The sequence below is a fragment of the Larus michahellis genome, chromosome 1 (genome assembly GCF_964199755.1).
Source record: "Larus michahellis chromosome 1, bLarMic1.1, whole genome shotgun sequence".
In the NCBI taxonomy this organism is placed as follows: Eukaryota; Metazoa; Chordata; class Aves; order Charadriiformes; family Laridae; genus Larus; species Larus michahellis.
The window spans coordinates 213823900-213844828 of record NC_133896.1 but is presented as its reverse complement, the minus strand read 5'-3'; the positions used below and the strand labels follow the sequence as shown (position 1 = coordinate 213844828).

The 20929-nt window shown below is 69.3% G+C and overlaps 2 protein-coding genes across 2 annotated transcripts in view; both read right to left on the bottom strand.

The window, feature by feature from the left end:
• The window catches only part of INPPL1 (inositol polyphosphate phosphatase like 1), a 29744-nt gene extending 13366 nt beyond the window's left edge, over nt 1-16378 (bottom strand). The window contains 11 exon segments of the mRNA XM_074572204.1: nt 1238-1340; nt 1606-1712; nt 3259-3409; nt 3763-3861; nt 4515-4604; nt 5657-5747; nt 5844-5981; nt 6068-6179; nt 6270-6420; nt 8847-8910; nt 16173-16378. Coding sequence (XP_074428305.1) covers nt 1238-1340; nt 1606-1712; nt 3259-3409; nt 3763-3861; nt 4515-4604; nt 5657-5747; nt 5844-5981; nt 6068-6179; nt 6270-6420; nt 8847-8910; nt 16173-16357 — 1291 coding nt within the window. The 5' untranslated portion in view covers nt 16358-16378.
• Nucleotides 16379-18133: 1755 nt separating this feature from the next.
• Nucleotides 18134-20580, bottom strand: LOC141737983 (folate receptor gamma-like). Its single transcript, XM_074573003.1, has 5 exons — nt 20376-20580; nt 20068-20218; nt 19743-19931; nt 19512-19647; nt 18134-18557 (listed from the first exon to the last, which is right to left on the bottom strand). The coding sequence occupies exons 1-5, from the start codon at nt 20420-20422 to the stop codon at nt 18277-18279; spliced, it is 804 nt and encodes a 267-aa protein (XP_074429104.1). The 5' UTR covers nt 20423-20580; the 3' UTR covers nt 18134-18276.
• Nucleotides 20581-20929: the final 349 nt, after the last annotated feature.

Here is a 20929-nt window from a genome sequence, read left to right as displayed (position 1 = left end):
CTGAGGGGTACACGGTGTCCGGGGGGGGGGGACAGACGGTGTCCTGGGGGGTACACAGTGTCACTGGGAGGGGACACGGTGTCACTGGGGACAGGACACGGTATGCTGGGGGGACACACATGGTGTCCTGGGGGGTACACAGTGCCACTGGGGGGGGACATGGTGTGCTGGGGGGGGGACACAGTGTCCTGGGGGGGGGACACAGTGTCCTGGGGTGGGACACTGTGTCACTAGGGGGACATGGTGTCCTGCGGGGGGGGACACGGTGTCCTGGGGGGGACGCATGGTGTCACTGTGCAAGGACACGGTGTCATTGAGGGGGAGACAGTGTCACTGGGGGGGACACACGGTGTCCTGGGGGGTACACAGTGTCACTGGGGGGGGGACACTGTGTCATTGGGGGGGGACACGGTGTCCTGGGGGTGAGGAGACGATGTCAGTGAGGGGGGGACAGTGTCCTGGGGGGTACACAGTGTCACTGGGGGGGGATATGGTGTGCTGGGGGGGGTACACAGTGTCCTGGGGGGGGGACACAGTGTCCTGGGGTGGGACACCGTGTCACCAGGGGGACATGGTGTCCTGGGGGGGGAACACGGTGTCCTGGGGGGACGCATGGTGTCATTGTGCAAGGACACAGTGTCATTGAGGGGGAGACAGTGTCACTGGGGGGGACACACGGTGTCCTGGGGGGTACACAGTGTCACTGGGGGGGGACACTGTGTCACTGGGGGGGGACACGGTGTCCAGGGGAGGGTACACGGTGTCCTGGCAGGTACATGGTGTCACTTGCGGGGGGGGGAGACACACAGTGTCATTGCGGGGGGACATGGTGTCCAGGGGAGGGGACATGGTGTTCTGGGGGGTACACGGTGTCACTGGGGGGGGGACACTGTGTCACTGGGGGGACACACGGTGTCCTGGGGAGGGTACACGGTGTCCTGGGGGGGAGGAGACGATGTCACTGAGCGGGGGGACAGTGTCCTGGGGAGTACACAGTGTCCTCCTGGGGGGGACGGACATGGTGTCCTGGGGGGTACACAGTGTCCGGGGGGGGGGGACGACACACAGTGTCCAGGGGGCGATAGGGTGTCCTGGGAGGTACACAGTGTCCTGGGGAGGAACACGGTGTCACCGGGGGGGGAAACAGTGTCACTGGGGGGGGGACACACGGTGTCCTGGGGAGGTACACAGCGTCCTGCCCCTCACGTCCCATTGGGACCCCCCCCGGCCCCCTCACCCATGTTCCAGGTGCCGATGAAGATGGAGATCATGTCGGGCTCATCCTGCTGGGAATGCTTGTTCTTCATCAGCTGCAGCAGCTGGCAGAAAGCCTCCCGCTTCTACGGGGGGGGGAATAAATGAAAGGCGGGGGGGGCGGGCAGAGGGGTTCCCCACAGACCCCCCAGCTCGGCTCAGCACCCCCCCAGCACAGGGGACCACCCCGGGGACACCCCCCTGCCCCGGCATCCCTGACTCCCCATGGGGGCCCAAGGGTTAAATCCTGCCCCCCCCTCTCCCCCACCTCCCCCTACCTCCATCCCTACGAGGGACATCCCCCCCCGCCCCGGCCCCCCCCCCAAAAAATCCCGGCGGAGCGTGACCCACCCGGGCGCTGACGAAGACGAAGTCTTTCCGCTGCGTTTTGTCCTTTTCCTTCTCAAAAACGATGCCCAGTTTGTTCTGCACCCGCTGGGACTTGATCAGCTGCCGGACTGGGGGAGGGGTTGGGGTTTTTTTTTGGGGGGGGGGGGGGGGGGGGGGGTGTCCCATTTGGGTACCAAATCCCCCCCACCCCCACCCCTCCACCCCAGCCTGGGCTCCGGGGGCGGGGAGGACACAGGGACTCCCAGGATGGGGACACCCAACCGCTGCCACCCCATAGGGAGCCCAGCCCCAGTTTGGGGTGCTGGGACCCTGTAAGAGATGGTCCGTAAATTCCCTGGGGACCGGGGTGGTGGGGGGGGCAGGAGGCCCTCCCAACCTTCCGCGGAACGCCTCAAACACTCGCAAGGAAATAAATAAGGCAGGCCCGGCCTTCAAAGAACCGACAAGGCTCACACTTCTGGCGGCTGAAAGGACGGGAGAACGGCCTTGTGAAGGCAGGGTAGCTCTGCCACGCGTGTGGCGAGCTCGCTAGTTCTCAGTTCTAGGTTCTTCCCAAGAAAGAAGACCGTACCTGGGAAGGTTCTTCCCAAGAAAGACGATACCTGGGAAAATTCTTCCCAAGAAAGATGATACCTGGGAAAATTCTTCCCAAGAAAGAAGACAATACCTAGGAAGATTCTTCCCAAGAAAGACCGTACCTGGGAAGATTCTTCCCAAGAAAGATCATGACTAAGAAGATTCTTCCCAAGATAGACCGTACCTGGGAAGATGCTTCCCAAGAAAGAAGACCGGGCCTGGGAAGATGCTTCCCAAGAAAGAAGACCGGGCCTGGGAAGACTCTTCCCAAGAAAGAAGACCATGACTGGGAAGATGCTTCCCGAGAAAGACAACCACGCCTGGGAAGATACTTCCCAAGACGACCATACCTGGGAACATTCTTCCCAAGAAAGAAGACTGTACCTGGGAAGACTCTTCCCAAGAAACAAGACCGGGCCTGGGAAGACTCTTCCCAAGAAAGAAGACCATGACTGGGAAGATGCTTCCTAAGAAAGACAACCACGCCTGGGAAGATGCTTCCCAAGAAAGAAGACCGGGCCTGGGAAGACTCTTCCCAAGAAAGAAGACCATGACTGGGAAGATGCTTCCCAAGAAAGACAACCACGCCTGGGAAGATACTTCCCAAGACGACCATACCTGGGAACATTCTTCCCAAGAAAGAAGACTGTACCTGGGAACACTCTTCCCAAGAAACAAGACCGTGCCTGGGAAGATTCGTCCCAAGATAGACCGTACCTGGGAAGATTCTTCCCAAGAAAGAAGACCGGGCCTGGGAAGATGCTTCCCAAGAAAGAAGACCATGACTGGGAAGATTCTTCCCAAGAAAGACTGTACCTGGGAAGATTCTTCCCAAGAAAGAAGACTGTCCCTGACCAATTATCGGGGCCTCGTTAAGACCTACACTAACCATTTTGGGCAGCTAATAGACGTTTCCATACGGACCTGGAGATTTATCTCACCTTAGTCCGTGCCGTTGGGGCTTTACGCATCTGAAGCTGCCTACCCCCCCGGCCTTTCCTGAGAGTGGGATGTGACAGACACCCCCCCCCCGCCGCCATGTGTATGTGTGTCCGTCCCCCCCCCCCCCCGGCTCACTCTTGTCGTGGGTGAAGGTGTTCCAGTCCTCCTGCGAGTCCTTCTGCTTCTTCAGCACCACCAGCCTCCCCCCCTCCACGTCCACGCTCAGCGTCTGCTTCTGCGACTTCCCGATCTTCGTCAGGTCCCCCAGGGTGACGTCCAGCTTCACCTGCCGGGGGCGGGGGGGGACACACCAGGGGCTGCGGGGACGGGGCGGGGACAGACGGGGAGGGGGGGGACACGGGACACCCCCAGCCCCCCAAGGACCTACACCGGCCTTGGTGGGTGCGGAATCCCCCCCGTCCTGGGGATGGTCCCGCAGTGGGGGGGGGGGGCACCGCGGGCTGCAGGGTTGTGGGGGGACACAGGACGCCCCCAGCCCCCCCCAACAGACCTACACAGGCCTCGGTGGGTGACGAAGCCGCCCCCCATCCTAGCGATGGTCCCGCAGTAGGGGGGGGCTCACCTTGAAGGTCTGCACCGGGGCAGGGGCGGGGGGAGCGGGGCGGGGGGACAACTCACCTCGAAGGTCTGCACCGGGATGCACTTGGCCTTGCGGGAGAGGGGCTGGGGGGGGGCCGGGGGGGCAGCCGAGCTCATCTCCTGCAGGGCCTTCAGCGCCTGGCACAGCCGGGGGGGTCAGCCCCACGCCGGGCACCGCCACCCCCCAGCCACAACAGCCCCCCCAGCCACAACGGACCCCCCCAGCTTCATCAGTCCCCCCAGCTCCATCAGCTCCAACAGCCCCCCAGTCCCAACAGCCCCCCCCAGCTCCAACAGCCCCCCCAGCTCCAACAGCCCCCTCAACTCCATCAGCTCCCCCACCCACAAGAGCCCCCCCAAGCTCCATCAGCCCCCCAGCTCCATCAGCCCCCCCAGCCCCAAAGGCCTCCCAGCCCCAACAGCCCCCGCAAGCTCCATCAGCCCTAAAAGCCCCCCCAAGCTCCATCGAGCCCCGTCAGCCCCCCCAGCCCCAACAGCCCCCCCAGTCTCAACAGCCCCCCCAGCTCCATCAGCCCAAACAGCCCCCCCAGCCCAACAGCCCCCCAGCTCCATCAGCCCCCCCAGCCCCAAAGCCCCCCCAGCCCCAACAGCCCCCCCAGCTCCATTCAGCCCCCCCAGCCCATGGCATCCCCTCTGTGCCCCCCAGGCAGCTCATTTTAGCTCCAGCACCACCCAGATTGTGCAGAGCCCCCCCAGCAGGACCCCCCCTGCCCCCAGCCCCCCCACCCTAGGTGTGTGTCCCCCCCCCCAGGTGTGTCCCCCCCCCCCACCTTCTTCTCAATGCTGGCAAGAAAATCCTTCAGCACCGAGAGCTTCAGCACGAGGTTCTCCAGCTCCTGCTCCCCGCTCTGCCCCGCCGCCTGCACCCAGCGTGTCACCCACCGTCACCCACCGTCACCCACCGACCCCCCCACGGCACCCCGAGGGGCGCAACGGGACACCCACCCCCCCAGCACCACACTCTGCCCTGCCACCTGCGCCCGGCATGTCACCCACCGTCACCCACTGCCACCGACACCCCCACGGCACCCCGAGGGGCGTGATGGGACCCCCACCCCCCCGCAGCACCCCGAGGACAGGACCGGACCCCCAGCCCACCCAGCACCCCCGAGGGGCAGGATGGGACCCCCAGCCCACCCAGCACCCCAAGAGGTAGGACGGGACCCCTAGACCCACCCAGCCCCCCCCCCAAGGGGGAGGACGGGACCCCCACCCACAGCGCGCCAAGGAGCAGGACAGGACCACCACCCACAGCACCCTGGGTCGGGGCAGGACAGGACCCCCAGATCCATCCCTGATACCCGGAGGGGCAGGATCAACCCCCCCAGCACCAAGAGATGGGACCCCCAGGTCCCTTCCAGCCCCCAGCACCGTGTGATGGGGCAGGATGGGACCCTGGGATCCATCCCAGCCCCCAGAGGGGCAGGACCCCCCCAGCACCGTGGGACGGAGCAGGATGGGACCCCTGGATCCATCCTTGATTCTCACAGGGGCAGGACCCCCCCAGCACCCGGGCACAGGTCGAGACACAGCAGGATGGGACCCCTGAACCCATCCCAGCCCCCAGAAAGGGCAGGACCCCCCATCCCAGCACCGTGGGACAGGGCAGGATGGGACCCCCAGATCCCCCCCGAGCACCCTAGAGGGGCAGGACCCCCCCAGCACCGTGGGATGGGGCAGGATGGGACCCCTGGATCCACCCCAGCCCCCAGAGGGGCAGGACCCCCCCCAACACTGTGGGATGGGACGGGATGGGACCCCTGGATCCCACGTGGGTGTCCCTCCATTGCCTTCCCCACCACCCCCATGTCCCCGTGGCGGGTCCGTGGGCACAATCCCCAGGGTGGGGGGGTGGGGGTGGAAGGGGTGTCATCACCACGTCCCCATGTGTCGTCCCGCACCCCCCCCTCACCTGCTGCAGGATTTTGGAGACCATGGGGGAGCTCTGCTGGTCGAAGACCTTGGAGAGGATCTCCAGCCCCGCCAGCACCTTGTCCACCTCACTGGGGACACGGAACGCAGCGGGCTCAGCGGCCGGTGCCGCCGTCCCTCCCTCCATCCCTCCCTCCCCCTGCCCCCCGACCCCCCCTCGCACCAACCTGTGCAGCCGTTTGCAGGAGGTGACGAGGGTCCTGTTGAGGTGGGGGAGGCTGCTGGCCCCCCCTTTCACCGCCTCCAGGTCCAGCGTGTAGCTGCCCCTCAGGTACTCGTGGGAGATGCTGCTCAGCCCGTTGGTGCTGTGGGGAGGGAGCCCGGTGGGGTGGGTGTGAGGAGCTGGCGGGGACAGGGACGGGGCAGGGGGGGACAGGGCAGGACCCCTCACCTCTCCGCAGACCCCTCCATCCCCAGGCCGGTGGGGCTGAGCCCCACAGAGGTGCCGGAGAAGCTGGTGGAGCCGGAACGCGGCGGCAAAGGTGGCTTGTCGTCCTCTCCATCTGCAACGGCGTGCGGTGGGGTGGGGGGGATGTCGGTGACAGCAGGGTCTGGGGGTCCCGGGGAGCCCACCCCGGGTCACCCTGCCCTACCCGAATAGTCCCTGTCCTCGGCGGGCTCCTTCTCCTTCTCCCTCTCCACTGGGAAGAGGAGGGTGCAGACCAGCCCCTGGTTGGGCTGCAGGTACAGGGCGATGAGCTCGCTCAGCGTCTGGAACCGTCTCACCTGCACCCCCTGCGAGGTCTGCGGGGACACGGGCAGCCTCAGCGCCCGCCGACGGGGGCACCCACACCTTCCCCTTCCTTCCTCAGGGACCCCCCCTTCCCCAGGGACACACACACACACACACACCCCCCATGCAGGGGTCACCCCGTGCAGGGATCAGCCCGTACAGGGATACCCCTGTGCAGGGATCGCTCCCTGCCAAGGGATCCCCACCCTGCAGTGACCCCCCCCAACGCAGGGATCACCCCATGCAGGGACCCCCCAAGCAGGGACTCCCCATGTGCAGGGATCCCCCCCTTTGCATGGACCCCCCCATGCAGGGATCACTCATGCAGGGATGCCCCCCCGCCCTGTGCACAGACCCCCATGTGCACGGGCCCCCGATGCCCCCCCGCCCTGTGCACAGACCCCCATGCGCATGGGCCCCCCACATGCAAGTACCACCCCACGCAGGGATCCCCCCTTTGCAGGGATCCCCCCTTTGCACGGATCCCCCCATCCAGGGACACCCCCCCCATAAGCCAGCATCATCTCCTGCAGGGACCCCCTATGTAGGGACCCCCCCAACGCAGGGATCACCCCATGCAGAGACCCCCCCCAAGCAGGGACTCCCCCCTATGCAGGGATCCCCCATATGCAGGGATCCCCCCCCATGCACGGACCCGCCATGTGCATGGGCCCCCCCATAGACAGGTACCACCCCATGCAGGGATCCCCCCTTTGCACAGACTCCCCCATCCAGGGACACCCCCATATGCAGGGATCGCCCTGTGCAGGGACCCCCTATGTGGGGACCCCCCCCGCAACACAGGGATCACCCCATGCAGGGATCCCCCTCCCCCCCGCCCCGTGCATGGACCCCCATGTGCATGGGCCCCCCATATGCAGGGACCCCCCTCATATGGAGGGATCCCCCCCCATGGAGGGATCCCCCCACACGCAGGGACCCCCATGCAGGGACCCCCCCACGCACGATGGGGGGCTGAGTCCCGTGGGGAGTGGGGCTCGGTGCACGTGGCACCCCACTGCGGTGCCATGGCTGCCGGCAGGGCTGGCAGAGTGCAGGCAGGGTGCAGGCAGCCGCAGGCAGCCGCAGGCAGCAGCCGCCGCCATCCCTCGGCCTCCTCCCTCCCGGGGGCGGCTTTTTCCTGCCGGCCGGGCCGGCACAAAGGGGCTTCTGTTGCTCTAAAAATACCCGGCGCCGCCGGACGGCCCAGATGGGGCTGCCGAGATGGGGCTGCCGAGCCGCCGGCCACGCCGGGAGCCGGGCACGCGCGTGGCACAGAGCCCAATCCGAGCCGCGCCAGAGAGACGGGCACGCGTATGGCCCGGTGCCGAGGCTGAGTCCGGCTGAGCCACCCGGCCGTGCTGGAGAGCCGGGCACGCTCACGGCACGGTGGCCACGCCGAGCCATCGGGCTGTACCAGGAGCCGGGCACGTTCACGGCACGGTGGCCACGCCGAGCCATCAGGCAGTACCGGGAGCCGGGTACACTCATGGCATGGTGGCCATGCCAAGCCATCGGGCTGTACCAGGAGCCAGGCACGTTCACGGCACAGTGGCCATGCCGAGCCATCAGGCTGTACCGGGAGCCGGGTACACTCATGGCACGGTGCCGAATCTGAGCCTCTGGCCATGCCGAGAGCTGGGGAGCCGGGTATGCTCATGGCACGGTGGCCATGCCGAGCCCTGCCATGCCATGGTGGGAGCCGGGCACACTCACAGCACAGTGCCGAATCCGAGCCGTGCCAAGGCTCCAGGTGTGCCAGATAGCCAGGCACACTCATGGCACGGTGCCGAATCTGAGCCTCCGGCCATACCGAGAGCTGGGGAGCCGGGCACGCTCATGGCACGGTGGCCACGCCGAGCTCTGCCATGCCATGCTGGGAGCCGGGCACGCTCATGGCACAGCGGTCATGCCGAGCCATCAGGTTGTGCCAGATAGCCGGGCACACTCATGGCACGGTGCCGAATCTGAGCCCTGCTGAGCCTCTGGCCGTGCCAGGGAGCCGGGAACACTCACGGCACAGTGCCGAATCCGAGCCGTGCCAAGCCTCCAGGTGTGCCAGATAGCCGGGCACACTCATGGCACGGTGCCGAATCTGAGCCTCTAGCCATACCGAGAGCTGGGGAGCCGGGCACACTCACGGCACAGTGCCGAATCCGAGCCCTGCCGAGCCATGCCAGGAGCCGGGCACACTCATGGCGTGGTGGCCATGCCAAGCCCTGCCACACCGTGCCAGGGAGCCAGGCACACTCACGGCACAGTGCCGATGCCAAACCATCCAGCCATGCCAGGAGCTGGGCACGCTCATGGCACGGCGGCCATGCCGAGCCCTTCCACGCTGTGCCAGGAGCTGGGCACACTCACGGCACGGTGGCGATGCTGGGGGGTGGCTGGTGTGGCGGTGGGTTGTGGGGGGGGGACAGGACACAGTGCCCACCTGCACGGCCAGGAACTCCTCCTCGTCGGGCAGGATGCGGTAGGTGTGGACGTGCTTCTGGAACCTGCGGGCAGTGGGGGGGGCGGGGGGGGGGGTCAGGCAGGGGGTGCCGGGGGGGACACACATCCCCTCACCTCCCCGCACAGCCCCCGCCAGCCCCAGGGGGACACCAGGCACCCCTCCCGTGGGACCCCTCTGTCACCAGCCCGGCACGAGCACCCGCGGCTCTGGTACTACCATCACCCATGGCATGTAACGAGCTGCCGGGTCTCAGCCCGGCTCCTACGGGAAAATGCCTGTGGGAAGGGTGCTGGGGGTCCGGGGAGGGCGGGGGTGCTGGGGGTCCCAGAGCGACCCCCGGCTTGCTCCGAGAGGGACCCCCCGATCAACACCCCCCTGTCCCCGGGCCATCCTCCAGCCTGCCCCATGCCATGCCGTGGATCCTGTCCCTGCTGCCCATCCCCTGCCTGCATGGTAGGCAGGAGCAGGCAGGAGCAGGCAGGAGGAGGCAGGGACAGGCAGGAGGAGGCAGAGCAGGCAGGAGGAGGCAGGGGCAGGCAGAGACAGGCAGGAGACAGGAGGAGGCAGAGCAGGCATGGGGAGGCAGGTGGAGGCACAGCAGGCAGGGACAGGCAGGAGCTGGCAGGAGGAGGCAGGGACAGGCAGAGAAGGCAGGGGTAGGCAGGGACAGGCAGGAGCTGGCAGGAGGAGGCAGGGGCAGGCAGAGATAGGCAGGAGACAGGAGGAGGCAGAGCAGGCAGGGGGAGGCAGGAGGAGGCAGGAGGAGGCAGAGCAGGCAGGAGCTGGCGGGAGGAGGCAGGAGCAGGCAGGGGCAGGCAGGAGGAGGCAGGGGCAGGCAGGAGGAGGCAGGAGCTGGCAGGCAGGAGGCCAGGAAACAATTCCTTTTTCAACGGCAGCCGAGCGGAAGCGGGGACACGACCCCGGGGCTGGGGGTGACGGGCGGCGCTGAGAGACGGGGCACCGATGCCAGCGGGAGTGGGGAGCGCGACAAGGACCCCACGCCTGTCCCCTGCCCGTCCCCACCATCGCACAGGGACCCCCCGGCGCCCCCAGACCTCCCACCCCGGGTGACAGCGGCAGGGATGGCAGCAGGGACGGCGGCTCCCGGCCTGGCCCCCGGCCACGGCGCTCCCGGAGGTCACCATGAAGACAGAGGTGGCTGTCACCGCGCCAGGGCCACCTGTCAGCCCCACCGCGGCGTCCCCTGTGCCGGTGGCATTCCCCCGTGGGGCTGGGGGAGCAGTGTCCCCCTGCCACTCTGCCTGTGCCACCGGAGGGGGTGCCCTGCCTGGCAGTGCCAGGTCCCCTGGTGTCACTGTGTCACCCCACAGTGCCAGGTCCACCAGTGCCACCTCGCTCCCCACAGCACCAGGTCCCCCAGTGTCACCCCACGGCGCCAGGTCCCCCAGTGCTATCTTGCTCCCCAAACTGCTGGATCCCCTGGTGCCACCCCACAGTGCCGTGTCCCCCAGTACCACTCCACTCCCCACAGTGCCGTGTCCCCCAGTGCCACCCCACAGTGCCGTGTCCCCTGGTGCCACCCCACTCCCCATGGTGCCAGGTTCCCTGATGCCACCCCGCTCCCTGTGGTGCCAGGTCCCCTGGTGTCACCCCACAGTGCCAAGTCCCCTGGTGCCACTCCACTCCCCACAGTGCTGTGTCCCCCGGTGCCACCCCACAGTGCCACGTCCCCTAGTGCCACCCTGCTCTCCGTAGTGCCAGGTCCTCTGATGCCACCCTGCTCCCTGTGGTGCCACGTCCCCTGGTGCCACCCCACAGTGCCATGTCCCCTGGTGCCACCCTACTTGTGATGTGTCCGCCAGTGCCACCTTACAGTGCTGTGTCCCCTGGTGCCACCCCACTCCCGACAGTGCCATGTCCCCTGGTGCCACGCCACTCCCTGCGGTGCCAGGTCCCCTGGTGCCACCCCATAGTGCCAAGTCCCCTGGTGCCACCCCACAGTGCCATGTCCCCTGGTGCCACCTCACTCCCCACAGCACCAGGTCCCCTGGTGTCACCCTGCTCCCTGCGATGCCAGGTCCCCCAGTGCCACCCCACTCCCCACATCACCAGGTCCCCCAGTGTCACCTCACAGTGTCAAGTCCCCCGGTGCCAGCAGGTCCCCTGGTGTCACCCTGCTCTCTGCAATGCCAGCTCCCTGGTGCCACCCCACTTACCATAGTGACGGCTCCCCCAGTGCCACCCCGCTCCCCACAGTGCCGTGTCCCCTAGTGTCCCCCCACTCCCCACAGTGCCCTGGTGCCACCCCCTAGTGCCACATCCCCCAGTGCCCCCCCCACTCCCCGTCCCCCACCCCAATCACTTCTGCCCCTCCAGCCCCTGGCCCCACAGCGAGGCGGGGGGCCGGGGGGGGCACAGCACAAGCACCCTCCCATGGGCTCCGAAAAGGTGGTCCCCCATTTCTGCCCCCCCCGACCTGTGGACATGACCCCCCCCCCCACCCCCGCCATGGCTGGCATCGCACCCCGGGGGGCACAGCACCCGCTCCCCCAGCACCGGGGCTGCGCTGGGGGGTCCCAATGCCCAGCCAGGGGATGGGGGGGGAGGGGGGCCATGGGGAACCCCCCAAACTGGGAGGAGCTGAATGGGAAACCTCCGGGTTAGGGGGGGGACGACGACAAGGGGGTCCATGGGAGACCCCTACTGAGGGATCTGGGGGGTCACCAACTCAAAGGATTCTGGGGGGGTCACCATAGGAGCCCCCCAACTGGGGTCAGGGGATTGGACGGGGCAGGGGGGGATGCACAGCCCTCCAGCTTGGGGGGGGCACAGGGGGTCTCTGTGGGGAGCCCTAGAGCACAGTCAGGGTCTCTGGAGCAGGAACCCCATATGGGGGGGTGACAGGGGGGTGATGGGAACCCCAGCACAGGGTTTGGGGAACCCAAACTGTGGGGGGGGGGGGCACAGGAGGGACCCCAGCTGGAGGGGAAGCACAGGGGGGGGTCTCTATGGGTAACCCAGGGAGGGGCTCTATGGGGACCCCCAGCAGAGGGGTCAGTGCAGGTGACCCCAGCCTGGGGGGGGAGGGAGCCCCACAGCCACCACCCCAGGGGGCTGCCCGCCCCCCCTCCCAGGCACCACCCCGAGGGGCTGCCCCCCCCCAGCTGGTGTTTTGACCCCCCTGTGCACCCACCCCGGAGAGGGGGGCACCCACCCCGCCTTCTCCATCAGCACCCCCCCAGCACCGCCATCGCCATGAACTGGTGCAGAGTGGGACGGGGCCTCTGGCCCCCCACCCTCCCGGGGGACACCACGCGGGGACCGTCCCCACGGCCAGCCAGTGACGCCAGCGCTCGCCACCGCCAGGTGCCGTGGCCCACCCTGGCAAAGCCCCCGGGGTGCCACGACCCTCCCGGTGATCCCCCGACTGCCACCACCAGCCCTGGCCAAGCCCCAGGGTGCCATGACTGTCCCCAGAGAAGCCCCAGCGTGCCACCGCCAGCTCTGGCAAAGCTCCGGTGTACCACGACTGTCCCCAACAAAGCCCCGCTTGCCAGGGCCAGCCCTGGTGAAGCCTCGGGGTGCCACGACTGTCCCCAGCAAAGCTTTTGCATGCCACCACTGTCCCCAGCAAAGCCCCGGGGTGCCGTGACTGTCCCCGACAAAAGCCGCCGTGTGCCACAGCTGTCCTCAGCAAAACCTTGGCGTGCCACAACTGTCCCCAGCGAAGCCCCGGTGTACCGTGAATGTCCCTGGCAAAGCCCCCATGTGGCACGATCAGCCCTGGCAAAGTCCCGGTGTGCCACCACTGTCCCCAGCAAAGCCCTGGCGTGCCACAACTGTCCCCGACAAAAGCCCCCATGTGCCACAACTGTCCCCAACAAAGCCCTGGTGTGCCACGGCCAGCCCTGGCAAAGCTCTGGTGTGCCACGTCTGTCCCCGGCAAAGCCCCGGTGTGCCACAATTGTCCCCAGCAAAACCTTGGCATGCCACAACTGTCCCCAGTGAAGCCCCAGTATGCCACAGTCAGCCCTGGCAAAGCCCCGGTGTGCCATGACTGTTCCCAGCTAAGTCCCGGTGGGCCACAACTAGCCCCAACAAAGCCCTGGTGAAACCCCGGTGTGCCGTGACTGTCCCCGGTGAAGCCTCAGAGTGCCACGGCCAGCCCTGGCAAAGCCCCAGTGTGCCACAACTGTCCCCAACAAAGCCCCAGTGCGCCGTGCCGGTGCCGGCAGCAGCCGCGGCGCGTGGGCGGGAGGGTTAAAGGAAGACGGCGCTGCCGGGATCCCGGCGCAGTTCCCTTTCCTCCTCCTCCTCCTGCCCCCACAGCTATTTTTAGGTGGCCGCCGCCGCTTCTAGCGGCCGCCCCAGCGCCGGCGAGGGGGCTTCGGTGGCACCGCGGCACGCTCCTGCCCCCAGCCCGGCCAGGGACCCCCACCGCCCCTCGCCACCGTGGGGTCTGGCGCAGCTGCCCACCATGGCATCGCCGTGCTGGGCTTCGGCTTGCGGCGGGGTGCCGGCCCTCGCCACAGCCACGCAGCACCCACAACCGGGCCGGCGGCACCGAGCCAGCAAGCCCACCGGGCCAGCGGCACAGGGGGGACACCAGCCACTGAGCCAGCCCCGCGGCGGGGATGCCACTTTCCCACCACCGGCACTGGGCCAGGAGGGGGGAGACGCCAGTGCCACATCCCCCTTACCATGGCACCAAGACCCCCCGGCACCCACCTGTGTGCCCCCCTGTGCCCCCCGGCACCGTTGGGTGCCGGTACCCACAGGGGCGAGGCATGCTCTGCCCGTGCCGTGCCGTCGGGGCCGCCCACCACCCCGGCTTGACGGCAGGCAGCCAGTGGCCACAGCCACCCTGTGCCTGCGTGGCCAGCAAACCAAATCCGCACGAGCCACCGGCCCCGGGGAAGGAGGACGGTGCCACCGCGGAGGCTGCACGCCCTGCGCCGGCGCGGCACGCGGCACAGCCCAGGGCCAGGGCAGGTCGGCTCCCGCTTCTCCCTCCTTTGCCGTAGGAAGCCAGCGGCCACCGGCGCCTGCGGGCTGGCACGGAGCGGAAAAGGCTCATTTCAGGGTGCCCTCACCGCGCCCCAACCACATCAAGGTGCCAGGGAGCACCCCGGGAGCACCCCGGCACCCCGCCACTGCACCGAGGGGATGGTGAGGCCCCGGGGACGGCCGGGGGGACGGGCTCTACTCCACGGGGACGGCCCGGCCGCCATCCCGGTGTCACCGCGCACAGGACGGCCACCACAGGGACCCCCAGGGCTGTTGGCACCCACCCGTGGTCCCGGCACCAGCCGGTGTTGCCGCAGGAGCCACCGAGTCCCCCCAGTGTGACCCACAGACAAAGAGCCAGCCCCCCCCCAGGATTAGGACCCCCGGCCAGACATGAGGGCAGGGGCTGGGACCCCCCCCCTGGGACCCCCCCCGTCTGTGGGTGCCCCAGCCCCCTGGAACCCCCACCCAGCCCAGAGCGGGTGCCAGCCCTCCAGTAGCGTCAGTGCCCCCCAGGTCTCCCTGTGCCCCCCCAGACCCCCACTCCCAGCACTGCCTCAGCCCCCCCTTCCCGTTGCCCCCCCATGCCCGGTCCCCACCTTAGTGCCGGTGACCCCCATGGCCAGTGTGTCCCCCCCAAGACACAACCCCCCTCTGCCTGCTGCCCTCTGGGTGACAGTGTCCCCCGCTCTGCCCCCCCCGGGACACCCCACTCATGTCCTCCAGTGCTCTCCTCAGACCCCCCCCAGTGCTCCCCAGACTTCTCCAGGTGCCCTCCCCCTCCAGTGCCAACAGTGCCCCCCTGGACACCCCCATGCCCCCCAGATCTCCCCCAGACTCTCAGACCTCTCTGGGTGCCCCCCCCAGTGACCCCCCTCCATACCTTCTCGGTGCTTCCCCGGATCCCCCCACCCGCTCCCCTCCAGTGCCCCCCCCGGTGCCGACAGTGCTTCCCCAGACCCCCCCCCGGTGCTCCCCTGGACCTCTCTGGGTGTCCCCTGGTACCTCATCGATGCTTCCCTGGATCCCCCCCAAGCACTCCCCCCCTCTTGGTGTCCCCAAACGCCCCCCCCCGCGGCTCCCCAGGATCCCCCCTCTCCCATGGACCCCCAGACCCCCACCCCCAGTGCTTCCCTGGACCTCTGCCGGTGACCCCCCGGTACCTCATCGGTGCTCCCCCAGATCTCCCCCCCCGGGTGCTCCCCTCCAGTACCTCCCCAGTGTCCCCTTTCCCCCAGCCCGATGCTCCCCAGGACCTTCCCCTGGTTGCCCCCAGTGTCCCCCCCGGTACGTCATCGGTGCTCCCCCGGATCCCCCCCCACAGTGCTCCCCTCCAGTGCCCCCCCAGTGTCCCCTTTCCCCCCATCCAATGCTCCCCGGTGTCCCCCCCACTGCCCCCTTCAGTGTCCCCCTCCGATGTCCCCCCCGGTACGTCATCAGTGCTCCCCCGGATCCCTCCCCGGTACACCCCCAGTGCCCCCCGGTGTCCCCTTTCCCCCCACCCGATGCTCCCCGGGACTTCCCCGCCACCCCCTATGGTGTCCCCCCCGGTGTGTCCCCCCGGTTTTCCCCCCGGTACATCGTCGGTGCTCCCCCGGATCCCCCCCAGTACATCCCCAGTGCCACCCGGTGTCCCCTTTCCCCCTGCGGTGTGTCCTTTCCCCCCCACCCGATGCTCCCCGGTGTCCCCCCCGCTGCCCCCTCCAGTGTCCCCCTCCGATGTCCCCCCCAGTACGTCGTCGGTGCTCTCCCCATACGCCCCCAGTGCCCCCCGCTGTCGCCTTTCCCCCTGCCCGATGCTCCCCGGGACGCCCCCGCCGCCCCCTCCCGTGTTCCCCCCGGTTCCCCCGGTGTCCCCCCCGGATGTCCTCCCCGGTACGTCGTCGGTGCTCCCCCGGATCCCCCCCAGATACACCCCCAGTGCCCCCCGGTGTCCCCTTTCCCCCCACCCGATGCTCCCCGGGACTTCCCCGCCACCCCCTCCCGTGTTCCCCCCGGTTCCCTCGGTGTCCCCCCCCGTACGTCGTCGGTGCTCCCCCGAATGCCCCCCCGGTACACCCCCGGTGCCCCCCGGTGTCCCCTTTCCCCCCCCCCGCGACGCTCCCCGGGACGCCTCCGCCACCCCCTCCGGTGTCCCCTCCGATTCCCCGTGTCCCCCCCCGCTGTCCCCCCACCGGTGTCCCCCCCAGTACGTCGTCGGTGCTCCCCCGGTACACCCCCAGTGCCCCCCGGTGTCCCCTTTCCCACTGCCCGATGCTTCCCGGGACGCCTCCGCCGCCCCCTCCGGTGTCCCCCCCCGGCTTCCCCGCGTCCCCCCCCCCGCCCCCCCGCACTCACAGCAGGCAGAGCGCGTAGGCCCCCGCCACGCTCTCGCTGTCCCGCACCAGGAAGCTGCCGTCCCGCCCGGCCCGCGCCAGCAGCTCCTCGGCGGCGGCCCGGCTCAGGTCCCGGTGGTACCAGGGAGGGGGAGGCGGCGGCGGCGGCGCCCCCCCCGCGCCCCCCGCGCCCCCCGCGCCCGCCATGCTCCGCCGGGGCCGCGCCGCGGGGCCGCGCTCCCGCCGCGGTGGGCGGGGACACCGGGGGGGCGGGAACACCGGGGGGCGGGGGGAAACGGGAGGGGAGGGGGCACACAAGGGGGGGAGACCGGGGGGGGCACCCGGGGGGGGGCCGGGAGAGCAACGCGGGGGGACCGGAGGGGGTTTGCGGGAGCAGCGGGGGGACATCGGGGGGAGCACCGGGGGACTCCGGGGGAGCAACAAGGGGGTACCGGGGGGGCACCGGGGGCGTCCAGCAGAGCACCGGCGGGGGGAGCACCGGGGTGGGCAACGGGGGGGTCCGGGAGAGCACCAGGGAGAGCACCGGGGGGCACCGGGATGAGCACCCGGATGGTTCCGGGAGGAGCAGCGGGGGGCGGGCACCGAGGGGGCAACGGTGGGGTCCGGGAGAGCACCGGGGGGAGCACCGGAGGGGACATCGGGCGGGGGGGCACCGGGATGGGCACCGAGGCCCTCCGGGGGGGGCACCGGGACGGGCACCCGGAGAGGTCCGGGAGAGCACCGCGGGGGGTCCGGGGGGAGCAGTGAGGGGCCACCGGGGGGGTCTGGGGGGGGAGAGCATCGGCGGGTACCGGCGGGGGAGTGGGGGAGCGCCGGGGGGGACATTGGGAGGAGCATCCGGGGGAGCACGGCGGGGGAAACCGGGGGGAGCACCAAGGGGGACATCGGGGGGGAGCACCGGGGGGGTAACGAGAGGTACCGGGCCGGGGGGGGGGGCCACACTGGGAGGAACACGAGGGAGGCTGCGGGGGCGATCCAGAGGCACGGGGAGAGGGGGGGTCCAGGGAAGCACCGGGAGGGGCTCTGGGGTCGGAACGAGAGGTACCGGGGGGGGCCCGGGGAGAGCGAGGCGGGCCGAGGGCAAGAGTCGGCACCGGGACCGGTGGGCACCGGGCGGGGGGGGCTGCGAGGGGTCCCAGAACCGGCGACCCCCCCCCCCCGCCATGGCCCGGGGGCTGCTTGCCTGGAGCAGGGCACCCCACGCCCCGCCATGCCGGGGCAGGGGCCCCCCCCGTGGGGCACAGATGGGGACGTGGGGGCTGAGCTGAGCCCCCCAAGATGGGATGTGGGGCAGCCGGGAGGGCTCCGGCCCGGCAGAACACCCCCCCCCCCCGCCCCGGGACAGCCTGGGCCCCAGCTCGGGGGGGTCCCAGCGGCGGGGAGCCCCATGCCCCTCACTATGGCGGGGGGGGGATGTCACGCAGCCCAGTGGGCCAGTACGGGTAAAGGTGGGAACCCCCGGCGATGGGTCCCCCCTCCCATCCTGCTGCCCCACTCAACCCATCCACCCCCCCCACGGCCCCCCGACACCGAGTGGGGCAGGAGCATTTATTCACCAGCCACATGCCGGGGGGGGGGGGAGGACAGAGCGGCTTGGGGAGCTTGGGGACACCCCATGGCGGGGGGGCCAGGGCAGCCTAGACACCCCCATTGCCCACTCCTCCCCACAGCCCCCCCCACTTGGGACAGCCTTGGGGGGCCCCAGTGTCAGGGAGGCCCGTGCCCCCCACTTTGCTGGCTGTGGAGGTTCGGGGGGGGTGATGCCACGCAGCCTGGTTGGGTTGGTGTGGGTAAAGGGGGGGTTGGTATGGATAAAGGGGGGGTCCCCCCGGGTCAGTAAGGATAAAGGGGAGGTCAGTATGGATAAAGGGGGGGTCATCCCCCAAAGACAGGTCCCCTCTCCTATCCCACTGCCCCCCCCCCCATCCCACCTCCCCACAGCCGCCCGACACTGAGTGGGGCACGAGCATTTATTCACCAGCCACATGCTGGGGGGGGGGAAGGGACGGACACAGCGGCTTGGGGAGCTTGGGGACACCCCATGGGGGGGTCCAGGGTATCCTGAACACCCCCCCTGCCCACTCCTGCCCCGCAGCCCCTCCAGCTCAGAGCAATGCCAGCAGGACGGGGGGCAGCAGGGCCAGCAGGAGGGGGAGCGGGGGGGCGGGGGAGGCCGGGGGGGCAGCGTTGGCGTAATAGCGGGCGACTTCGACGTTGGGGTTCCCCAGGACGGGGTCGAACCACATCTGGATGCAGCGGGCGCTGCCGCGGCGGTGGGAGGTGTAGCGGTAGGAGTGGGACCAGATCTGCTCACAGAGGGCCGCCGGCGTGGGGAAGACGAACTTGAACTTCTGGCACATGGCGCCTTGGGGACACTGGTTGGTGCCTGGGGGGCGGGGGGTGGGGGGAATAGGGGGTGAGGTGGGGTAAAGGGATTGGGGATGGGGCGGGGGGGGTTGTTGACCCGCTGCAGTTGAGGGTTCTGGTGGGTCCTGCTGGTGGCTTTGCCGGGCGGGGGTGGGGAGGGTGTGACACACCGAGGGACAGCACCCCCCCATGGGGACTCGCACCCCCCAGGGGGACCCTCAAACCCCACCCATGGGGGCCCTCACCCCCCACAATGAGGATCCTCACCCTCCCCCATGGGGACCCTCAACCCACTCTCATGGGGACCCGCACCCTTCCATGGGGACCACCAACCCCCCCCTCCATGGTGACCCTCACACCCCACCATGGGGACCCTCACACTTCCATGGGGACCCCCACCCTCCCTCCATGGTGACCACCAACCCCCCCCCCCCCCCCCCATGGTGACCCTCACACCCCGCCATGGGGACCCTCACACTTCCATGGGGACCACCAACCTCCCCCCCATGGTGACCCTCACACCCCGCCATGGGGACCCTCACCCTTCCATGGGGACCACCAACCCCCCCCCCCATGGTGACCCTCACACCCCGCCATGGGGACCCTCACACTTCCATGGGGACCCCCACCCTCCCTCCATGGGGACCACCAACCCCCCCCCCCGTGGTGACCCTCACACCCCACGATGGGGACCCTCAAACCCGCCTCCCTGGCAATCCTCACCCCTCCAATATGGTCCCTTGCTCCCCCCATGGCAACACTCACACCCCCCCCGTGGGCAACCCCCCCCCTCCATGGGGACCCTCACCCCCCCCAGCCCCCTCACCAGGGAGGGGGTGACAAAGCCACATCCCCTGTGGCCAGACGGGGGTGGGGTGTGTGACTGGGGACCCACAGGGGGGTCCAACCATGGGTGGGTGGGTGGGTGGGGTGTCCCCATTTCGCGCCCCCCCCCCCCCCCCCCATCACTGACCTGTGGTCCAGTTCCAGCCCTTGTGCCAGTTGACCTTGCAGGTGACAGCGTCCTGGCAGTCCTCCCACCACTGCTCGCAGTCCTCCCGGCACAGCGGCACGTGCAGGATCCGCTCCTTCCGCCAGCTGTTGTCCGCCTGCCCCGCCACCCCAGTTCACCCCAGTTCACCCCAGTTCACCCCCAACCCCAGCGGGTGACGGGGCGGGGGGGGGGTGGTGTGTGTCCACCCACCTGGTCGATCCATGGCCCCAGGTTGGGGGAACACTCGTAGAGACACGTGTCCTGGATGAAGTGACGCTTGCACTTCTCCGGCATGGCCCCGCAGTGGTCCCAGTTGAAGTTGTAAAGGTAGGACTGGTCTTGGTGGGCTTCCATACTGGTGTTGGCGGTGCAACAGGCGTTATCCTTCCAGAGGACACACTGCGCCAGGCGAAAGCAGGGTTCAGCCGTCACCCACCGGCAGAGCTCCGGCTGACGGAGACCCCCACCGGGACTTTGGTGACACGGCGGCGGGTGGCACCCCACGGCGGGTGGCACCGCTGGGGTGAGGACGCACCTGCCCGTAGAGCTTCCCCTCGGGTCCCGGCTGCTTCTTGTGGTGCTTGGCGTCCATGCAGATGTTGAGCAGCGAGTCTCGCGCCGCGCCGGTGACGGTGGCCAGCCATGCCGCCAGCACCACCAGCGGCACCCACATGGCAGCCATGGCCCTGCCGGTGGCGACGGAGGGTCATTGGGGACACGAAATGCCCCCCCCCCCCCACACACACACACACCGTGGGATCCCCCGCTGGCACGGCGGCACCGCCGGCGGGGTGACCGGAGTGGGGGGTGATGGCGGGGGTTGGGGGGGGGGTCGGGGCTTACCTGGGTGGGTGGTGGGTGGAGGGTGGCGGGTGGCGAGCGCGGCTCATCTCAAAGGTCGCGGCGGCGGCGCAACCCTTGGCCGCCGATCACGGGACGTGGCTGGGGCACGGCGGGACGGGCAGAGCTCGCGGGGCACCCCGGGGAGGGGGGGGCACCCCGTGAGCTCTGTGTGTGTGTGTGTGTGTCCTCGGCCACGCGCGGAGCCAGGGACCCTCCGCCCGGCGCCGGGCGGGGGCCAGAGCCGGCCAAAATCCACTGGTGGGTGTTTGTCCTTCCCGCCCGTGGAGGGAGGGGGGGGCACGGCGGGGGGGTGGCCACGCGCCCAGACACTGGCACCCGAGGCAGGATCCACCCCCCCCCTCCCAGCACCGATGCTCTTACCCCAGTGATGCTCTTACCCCAGTGGGTAAGGGATGACCCCCGGGGGGGGGGGGGGGCAGGTTCCCCCATTTTGGGGTAGGAGATGCCCCCCCCCCCCCCCCGAGGGGCCAGGGGCAAGTTCCCCCCCTTTGGTACGGATGCTCTGAGGTGGGGGTGGGGATACCTACTAAGTA